The 10,000-nt window shown below is 47.8% G+C and overlaps 2 protein-coding genes across 4 annotated transcripts in view; one reads left to right on the top strand and one right to left on the bottom strand.

The window, feature by feature from the left end:
• The window catches only part of LOC134087991 (peptidase inhibitor 16), a 13,693-nt gene extending 12,232 nt beyond the window's left edge, over window positions 1–1,461 (top strand). Inside the window, exon 6 of the mRNA XM_062541871.1 lies at window positions 939–1,461. Coding sequence (XP_062397855.1) covers window positions 939–1,402 — 464 coding nt within the window. The 3' untranslated portion in view covers window positions 1,403–1,461. The remainder of the gene's footprint in view (window positions 1–938) is intronic.
• A 2,667-nt stretch (window positions 1,462–4,128) lies between these two features.
• Window positions 4,129–10,000, bottom strand: part of LOC134087990 (mitochondrial carrier homolog 1-like) — an 11,891-nt gene continuing 6,019 nt past the window's right edge. The window contains exons 9-13 of one of the 3 annotated variants that reach the window (XR_009939874.1): window positions 9,693–9,740; window positions 8,005–8,072; window positions 7,070–7,145; window positions 4,984–6,446; window positions 4,129–4,798 (exon numbers count right to left, since the gene is read on the bottom strand). Coding sequence is in view for 1 of the 3 variants with exons in the window: in XM_062541870.1 (XP_062397854.1) it covers window positions 6,369–6,446; window positions 7,070–7,145; window positions 8,005–8,072; window positions 9,693–9,740 (270 nt within the window). In the remaining 2 variants the exon portion in view is untranslated. Of the gene's footprint in view, window positions 6,447–7,069; window positions 7,146–8,004; window positions 8,073–9,692; window positions 9,741–10,000 lie in introns of all 3 variants that reach the window. The other 2 variants (XR_009939873.1, XM_062541870.1) reach the window with 2 other exon arrangements.

The following is a 10,000-nucleotide window of genomic DNA, read 5'->3' as shown; positions in this document are numbered from 1 at the left end:
CCCTTATCATGCCGCGCTGCATGGACACACTCTGTGGTGAGATGACCCCCCCCCCCCCTTAATCCCTACCCCCCCCACTTAATCCCTACCCATACCTCTCTTAATCCCCCCCCCGCCCCCATATCATGCCGCGCTGCATGGACACACTCTGCGGTGAGATGACCCCCCCACTTAATCCCTACCCATACCCCCATACCCCTTAATACCCCCCCATACCCCCATACCCCTAAATACCCCCCCATACCCCCCCTTATCATGCCGCGCTGCATGGACACACTCTGTGGTGAGACCCCCCCCCCTTAATACCCCCCTCTCTTAACCCCTCCCCACTTATCACAGTGAGATCCACCCCCCCCTTAATACCTCCCTCTCTTAATACCCCCCCTTAATCCCCCCCCCTTATCATGCCGCGCCGCATGGACACTCTGTGGCGAGATGAACACCTCCCCTTAATACACCCCCCCCTTAATCCCTACCCATACCCCTTAATACACCCCCCCTTAATCCCAACCCATACCCCTTAATACACCCCCCCTAATCCCTACCCATATCCCCTTAATCCCTACCTATACCCCTAAATCCCCCCCCCCCTTAATCCCTACCCATACCCCTTAAAACCCCCCCCCCCCGTTATGGTTATTGCTTATCTTACTATGGTTATTGCGTATGTTGTTATGTTATTATGTTATTATGCTATGGTTATTGCTTACGTTATTGAGTTCTGATCACGGCTTATGTCATGATGTAATTATGCTGGTCATAGCAAATGCAATTTCATGAGCACCCAATGGTTTCTCAGCATCACTTCCTGCTGCATATGTCTTTGTGTACCTTTACTGCACGCTGGCTGGTGTGAGGCATTACAGCATCAGTTAAATGACTAATGTAGATGTACATGTGTAAACATGTAGTTTAAATGTAAATGCCCCCCCCCCCAGGCCCCGAGGAGCAGGAGCTGCCCTCTGAGGAGCCCGACCTGACGGAGAGCTGGGCCACACACTTGACCCCCTCCCCCGACGCTCCCGGAACTGCCCCCCCACTGCCCCCGCACGCCACCCCAGCGGACAACGGCCCCCCGGAGCTCATCCCCAGCTCCAGCTCCAGCCCCGGCGCTGCAGGAGAGGGGGCCGCAGGTCAGGAGGAGGCCGGGCCGGAGGGCACGTCTGTGGGGCAGGAGGGGGCCGGGGGCAGCCCCGGGCTGGAGGAGATCGGCCGCAGCCTGGACGAGGCGCTGATGACCCTGGAGGTGCTGCTGGACACCCAGACGTCCAGGAGCCGCGTGATGGTGAAGTCCCGCGACAACAAGAGCGACAACAAGGCCGTGCAGGCCAGCGGGGCGGAGCAGGGGGCGTGGTCAGGGACGCTGCTTCTGATTGGTCTGGCTCTGTGCCTGGTAGCTTAAGAGCGCTGGGATTTGATTGGATGTGATGGTACCACAGGACAGGATGTGGAAGGGGCAGGTGAGAGTGTTGGGGGGGGGGGGGGGGGGGGGGGTGTGACTCCACGGTTGCACGAGAGACGCACGCAGATGTGTGTTTCTAGCTTGTGGTTATCAAGGTGCAAAGCTTCGTAGGCTAGACCGTATACAGTATACACAGTTCCAGCTACATGTGTGTGTGTCACACTGCCTTCTCTCCCCATAGTGTCGCTCCCGAGTCTGCATTGCTCATATTTGCGTACAATAGACCTCTAGCAAGTCTGCGCTGCTTAGCTGGTAATGCAACGCCACGTGCTGCTTGTTGCTGTACATTGCCCTCCGTCACGGAAAAGCAAGCTGGTTTCCTGCATGTTTACATTATCCAGGCAATGCAAATAGTTCATGAATAAAGACATGTAAGGCCATTCAGTCATGTGGAGCCTTGCTGGGTCCAATTAGCTTTAGATAGTGCTGGATATCTGGAGGGAACGTTATGTCTGTTCTGATTAGCTTAAGATAGTGCCGGATATCTGGAGGGAAAGTTATGTCTGTTCTAGTTCCCATGAGCTTTTCACGCTGGAAACATTTGAAGTGCTTTATGTGTATAAATACATATCAACATACAGTATATCATTTACATGAGTATCTGTTTACAAGTTTACAAATCTCCTGAATTTATGTCTTGTTTTATATACCGATATGACTTTACAGCAGTTGTATATACTGTAGTGTGATGTCTAACAGAAGAATGCCACATTTTTATTTTGTCTGAAGACATCTTCCATATAATTTTGAATTGCCATTAAGGCTGATGAACATCAGATATCAAATATTGCTGGCCATGCTGTGTTAGTGTACCGAAATATGTTCTATATCTTAATTCATTTAGACACATCATGGATCATTTCACAGGAATATATTTTACGTTTGACACCTCCCAAGCCCGGGGCCATATCTTATTGACGAGTGTAATCACAAGGAAGTCTGGCTCGGCCTCAGACTTGTCTACGGTTCATTCCAGAGCTCGGAGTGGTTTCCAGCCTTGGTGATGGGAGACGTTTCCATGGCGATGTCACACACAGTGACATCTGGGTTCTGTTGAGGGACTTATACCTTCATATTTTGGGTGGTGAACTTTACATAATGTAGCCTTTCCGTCTCATGTATGTGTAGAAAAGCATTAAGAGAGTACAGTATGCTGGACCTTGTTTTGTAAAGGAAAGAAGATGTAAACACAGAAGTGTGCCTGTGAGCACCATTTTAGGCAGGCGGCTAGAGTGAATAGCAGACTACTCCTGCAGTTGCACAAGAGAGCCTGATGATTTTATTGAACTCAGATGACTTCTGCTAACACCCAGAATACAAATAAATCTAATGAGTATAAATCTTACTGTCTGTAAGTGTACTTACACCTGTGTGTTTATGTGTGTGTGTGTGTGTGTGTGTAAAATTGAGACACATATTCAAGAGACATGTTCAAGTCAATATTATCTTTATGAAATCTGAACACAAGTTGAGTGTGTGTGTGTGTGTGTGTGTGTGTGTGTGTGTGTAAAATAGAGACACATATTTAGGTCAATATTATCTTTATGAAATCTGAACACAAGTTGAGTGTGTGTGTGTGTGTGTGTGTGTGTGTGTGTGTGTGTGTGTGTGTGTGTGTGTGTAAAATAGAGACACATATTTAGGTCAATATTATCTTTATGAAATCTGAACACAAGGCAAGGAGGACACCAGGAAACACTTCTGATAGATGATGACACTGCATGACATCATCACCACCTGGCACGTGACCTTACAGTGACGCGCCACGATGGAGCAAGGTCATCAGGGGTCATCGGGGGTCATGAGGGGTCATCAGGGCTGAGGACTGACCTCAGGGGGCAACACACCTTCAACTACGCCACTCATGAACACACACACACACACTCACGAACACTCATGAACACACACACACACACTCATGAACACACACACACACACACACACACACTCATGAACACACACTCACGAACACACACACTTATGGAAGGATGAGGAGAACAGCAACAGAAAAGAGTCAGAATTTACAGTAAATTACACTAAACTGCTGAACTACCATGGCAACCCCAACATGGCCTCAGGTTGACCTGTGCGTGCGCACACACACACACGCGCGCACACACACACACACGCGCACACACATATACACACACACGCGCACACACACACACCTTGTTTAAAGGCTTCATCAGAGGAAGATGGTGTCACCTGGAGGCTAACGGCACATCACACCTGCTCTCTGTGCCATCACAGGTGCTCAGTCATCACCTGTCCACCAATCAGAGCTCACTGTGTCATCACCTGTCCACCAATCAGAGCTCACTGTGATGAAAACGCCAGTCAGAGACCCCAGCATACAACTGGACAAATATCTGTGTCTCTTTAGGGCTGAACCCCCACTCCCCACCCGCCCTGTCTCTTTAGGGCTGAACCCCCACTCCCCACCCGCCCTGTCTCTTTAGGGCTGAACCCCCACTCCCCTCTCCCCACCCGCCCTGTCTCTTTAGGGCTGAACCCCCACTCCCCACTCCCCACCCGCCCTGTCTCTTTAGGGCTGAACCCCCACTCCCCACTCCCCACCCGCCCTGTCTCTTTAGGGCTGAACCCCCACTCCCCACTCCCCTCCCGCCCTGTCTCTTTAGGGCTGAACCCCCACTCCGCACCCGCCCTGTCTCCAACACACAATGGCCCTCCATGACAGGAGATGACAGCCATGATCAAGCACCGTAATCTGGCACGAATCTGGCTGTAATCTGTGTGTGATCCCACCGTAATAAGGCCTAATCTGGCTGCAATCTGTGTGTGATCCCACCGTAATAAGGCCTAATCTGGCTGCAATCTGTGTGTGATCCCACCGTAATCTGGCCCCAGAGGTGCTACAGGGAGTAGGGGCTGGAGATTAGGAGATTAGGAGATTAGGGGACGGAGGAGACGATCACTAGAGGCTCTGAGATGGACTCTGCTAAAGGATCATCGCCTCCTCATTCCATCACCGTAGTAACCATCCCAGCGCATAGGGAATGTAGTGACTATTGATATGAGCTAGATATGGGGACACACACTCACAGAACTCTATTTAGGAATCATCACCTATATATGTATATATATATATATATATAATTTATATTTATATTCCATACCATGATATAGATAGAGCTAGAGATATAGATATGCTCACACTACCATGTGCTCCCACTCAATGTGATCTGACTCATTTCAACATCTATGGTGCTGGCGCTGGTCAAAGCCTTTACATGGACATCTACTGCAGCAGACCCATAAGGCATCCGACTCTGAGACACACCTGAGCAACACACCTGGGCCACACCTGGCACACACCTGGCACACACACACCTGGGACACACACACCTGGGACACACCTGGGACACACCTGGGCCACACACACACCTGGCACACACACACCTGGCACACACACACCTGGCACACACCTGGGCCACACACACCTGGGCCACACACACCTGGCACACACACACCTGGCACACACACACCTGGCACACACACACCTGGCACACACCTGGGCCAGATGAAGGGGCATGATCAAGACCAGATTCAGGCGAAGATCAGGTCAAGACCCCTATCAGATCCCTATCAGATCCAATCTAAATCCAGACCAGCTGCAGGTCAAGACCAGGTGTAAACCAGGACCTGGGACAGACCTGGGACAGACCTGAGCCAGACCCGGGACAGACCTGGGACAGACCCGGGACAGACCTGGGACAGAGCCCTGGGCACTGCTGGAGCTGCTCTGGGCTCCACAGGAGGACAACAGCAAACACACAAACTAAACGCAGTGACACTAAATGAAACTAAACAAAACAGATGAGTAGAAAAAAAAGTTTTGGCATGAACATTTTACAAGAAACCAGCAAGAGAGAGATGAAGAGTTAGATTAAAGAAAGTGCTGAAACGTTAGATTAAAAACTATACATATAAAAATAAAGCTGTGGAAGATCAAACAAATCAATAATATTCAGTAATAAAGATTTAAATAAATTAGTGCAACAGCCGGTAAACTGAGCATGAGTTAGATGACTGTGTTCAGTCCATGGGAGTCCACACTGAAGTGACTCTGTGATAAATAGCTCACTACAAAGCAACTCTGCGTTGGACATGTTACGGATCAAACGATACGGCAACACAACAGAACAGAACAGAACAGAACACAACAGAACAGAACAGAGGTGAGACCCGCCCTGCGAGAGGACCAGACAGCACCGCTGTGGGTACATATGCCAGCCACACCACCGGGGGGCGCTAGTGCTACAGGGCACTGCAGCGGGCACGACTGATGACTGGAGGAGTGGCACTGATGCAGGGAGGGCATGGAGGTGGCACACACACACACACACACACATACACATGGGGAGGAGGAGAGGAGGAGAGGAGAGGAGAGGAGAGGAGAGAAGGAGGGGAGGAGAGGAGAGGAGAATAGAGGAGAGGAGAGGAGAGAGGGAGGGGAGGAGAGGAGAGGAGAATAGAGGAGAGGAGAGGAGAGGAGAATAGAGGAGAGGAGAGAAGGAGGGGAGGAGAGGAGAGGAGAGAGAAAGGGATAAGATAAGAGAAGGGAGGGAGAGGAGAGAGGGATGAAGATAAAGGTGAAGAAAAAAGAGAGGGAGGATTAGAGGTGAAGAGGAGACAGAGGAGAAGGGCGCTCGGTAGATGTGGGGTTATTCCTGAGAGAAGGGGTCACAGCACGTGCTAGGGTCAAGGTCAATGAAAGGTCAAGGGTCAAGGACTGAGCACCTTGTTATTAATCAGAGTAGGGGTTAAAGGTCAAAGTTCAGGTGATGTCACAGGGAGAGGGTGTGGCTTCTCCAGACACAGGGCGGGCCCGTCTCAGCTGGGCGGGGCCAGTATCTGTGGGCGGGGCCAGTGTTTGTGGGCGGGGCTAATCAACCGGCAGGGCGGTCAGGGCGGTCACAGGCACTCGGCGGAAGAAGAAGCTGGAACCTCGGAACAGCTGACCCTGTGGACACACACACACACACACACACACACACACACACACACACACACACACACACACACACACACACACCCGCACACACACACACACACACACACACACACACAAGTAAACACACACACACACACACACACACACACACAAGTAAACACACACACACACACACACACACACACACACACACACACACACACACCCGCACACAAACAAGCACAAACACACATATTAGCTTATTCTCAGCATGTAAACATGTGATACCAAACCATTCTAGTGAAACACATCTTTCTGTTCTGGAGACAAATACAAATATTGTGCTATACTACTAAATGCCTTGAGACAGAGCTCTGCAGTGTGTGTGTGTGTGTGTGTGTGTGTGTGTCCTTATGTGCCTGTGTGTGTGTATCCTTATGTGCCTGTGTGTCAGTGTGTGTGTGTCTGTGTGAGAGTGTGTCTGTTTCAGTGTCTGTGTATCTGTGTCTGTGCATGGATGTGTGTGTTTGTCTGTATGCTTGTGTGAGAGGGAGATAGAGAGAGAGAGAGAGAGAGAGAGAGAGAGAGTGTGTGTGTGTGTGTGTGTGTGTGTGTGTGTGTGTGTGTGCGCATCTTTGTGAGAAAGGCTTCACCTGTTGGCTGAGGTGATTGAAGCAGTGGAGCCAGGACTTGAAGAGTGGGGAGTGGGGGGGCAGCCCAGCAGCGAGACTACAGGAGAGCAGAGACAACGTAATTACAACGTTAATACAACCTCATTATGGTGTTAATACAGACTACAGGAGAGCAGAGACAACGTCATTACAACGTTAATACAACCTCATTATGGTGTTAATACAGACTACAGGAGAGCAGAGACGACGTAATAACAACGTTAATACAACCTCATTATGGTGTTAATACAGACTACAGGAGAGCAGAGACAACGTCATTACAACGTTAATACAACCTCATTATGGTGTTAATACAGACTTCAGGAGAGCAGAGACATCACCACCACAACTCAATAACGCCAATACTCCTCATTATAGTGTAAATACAACGTAATTATCACGTTAATGTGTAAAGTGTAGGTGTAGTAGGGGGTTGGACTTTTGTATGTCTGTATGTTTTAATATTACTTTTATTATGTCCTGCCAGGGACTGCAGATGTAAATTAGCCCTAGGCTAACTCTGGTACAATACAGTACATGAAATGGCAACATTTATGTTTGAAATTGTACATGGTCCCTAATAAAAACTAACTAAATAAATAAATTAATTAATACAACCTCATTATAGCGTTAATATGATCTAATTATAACGTTAATATAACTTCATTACAACATATACATCCTCATTACAACGTTATATCAACCTCATTACAACATCAATACATCCTCATTACAACGTTATATCAACCTCATTACAACATCAATACATCCTCATTATGGCTGCTTCATCACCACAACATAAGTGCAATGTAGCTATAACTTCATTACAATCTTGGCTCTAACTGTTTAATACAACAAAGGGAACGGGAATATCTTGTAGAACACCACAGGATTTTCCCAGAATCCCCTCTGCTCACCCGCAGTTGTTGACAGCCATCAGGTCAGCCACCAGCATGAATGGATATGTTAGCACACTCACAGCGATCTGCATGAAGACACACACACAGTCATTTATGAAACACTTTTGCAAGGGATCTACCGTATTTTCCGGACTATAAGGCGCACTTAAAAGCCTTTCATTTTCTCAAAAAAAGACAGTGCGCCTTATAATCCAGAGCACCTTATATATGGAATAATTCAGGACCTCGAATTGATTTTGTGTGATACACGGCGCTCTGTCAAAATGTTATTGTGAACGCGTTTGATAAAGTTTGACTGACTGACTTATCGGTTTTGTTTCGCTTAATGCGCCTTATAGTCCAGTGCGCTTTATATATGAAAAAAGTTTGAAAATAGACCATTCATTGACAATGCGCCTTATAATCCAGTGCGCCCTATAGTGTGGAAAATACGGTATATGGAATTCTAAAATGGACAGTTCCGGTCCTTGATTGTGATTGGCTGAATCGCGTTCGATGCCATTGTAAATATCACGATATACACACACCTTGACCGCATATCGTTCTATAGTAATGCGCTACCACCAAACTAGCTCAAAAGTTAGAGTGGCTGCGTCTCCGCTTCGCGTCGTGCCTAACGGCCCTTAGCTGTTCGATTATACATTACAGTATAAACCACGGCCTATTGGGGCTTATTGCTTAAATAAATGGTGTACTGAGTGTACTGAACTGAGTGCACTGCAGTATGTATTGTCTACTGAGGTGAGTGTACCAAGGTTAGTGCACTGATTAGTGGACTGAGAAGAGTATACGGAGGTGAGTGGACTGGGGTTAGTAAACTCATTAGTGTACTGGGTAAATTAAGTGTGTACTGGATAAGTTAAGTGTGTAGTGGGTAAGTTAAGTGTGTACTGGATAAGTTAAGTGTGTACTGGGTAAGTTAAGTGTGTACTGGATAAGTTAAGTGTGTTCAGGTTAGTGTGCTGGGTGAGTTAAGTGTGTACTGGATGAGTTAAGCGTGTTCGGGTTAGTGTGCTGGATAAGTTAAGTGTGTACTGGGTAAGTTAAGTGTGAACTGGGTAAGTTAAGTGTGCACTGGGTAAGTTAAGTGTGTACTGGATAAGTTAAGTGTGTACTGGTTAGTGTACTGGGTAAGTTAAGTGTGAACTGGGTAAGTTAAGTGTGCACTGGATAAGTTAAGTATGTAGTGGATAGGTGTGTACTGGTTAGTGTACTGGGTAAGTTAAGCGTGAACTGGGTAAGTTAAGTGTGCACTGGATACTGTAAGTTAAGTATGTAGTGGATAAGTTAAGTGTGTACTGGTTAGTGTACTGGGTAAGTTAAGTGTGAACTGGGTAAGTTAAGTGTGCACTGGTACTGGTTTGTGTGCTGGGTGAGTTAAGTGTGTACTGGTTAGTGTACTGGATAAGTTAAGTGTGTACTGGATAAGTTAAGTGTGTACTGGATAAGGTAAGAGAGTGTACTGGATAAGGTAAGAGAGTGTACTGGGTAAGTTAAGTGTGCACTGGATAGTGTGCTGGGTATGTTAAGTGTGTACTGGATAAGGTAAGTGTGTACTGGATAAGGTAAGAGTGTACTGGATAAGTTAAGTGTGCACTGGATAGTGTGCTGGGTATGTTAAGTGTGCACTGGATGAGTTAAGTGTGCACTGGATAGTGTGCTGGGTATGTTAAGTGTGCACTGACCCCCATCACAAACTTGGTGTAGCTCCTGACGGCGGGGGCCTGGCTGAACTGCAGAGGAGACGGAGACAGAGGAGATCAGACCAGACGGAGCAACACAGCTGGAGCAAACACCTTTACACTCATACTCACACTCACACTCACACTCACACTCACACTCACACTCACACTCACACTCACACTCACACTCACACTCACACTCACACTCACAATTACACTCACACTCACACTCACACTCACACTCACACTCACACTCACACTCACACTCACACACTCACACTCACACTCACACTCACACTCACACTCACACT

The sequence above is a fragment of the Sardina pilchardus genome, chromosome 7 (assembly GCF_963854185.1).
Source record: "Sardina pilchardus chromosome 7, fSarPil1.1, whole genome shotgun sequence".
NCBI lineage: Eukaryota > Metazoa > Chordata > Actinopteri > Clupeiformes > Clupeidae > Sardina > Sardina pilchardus.
Note: the sequence above shows the minus strand (reverse complement) of the source record. Positions and strands in the feature narration are given on the sequence as shown.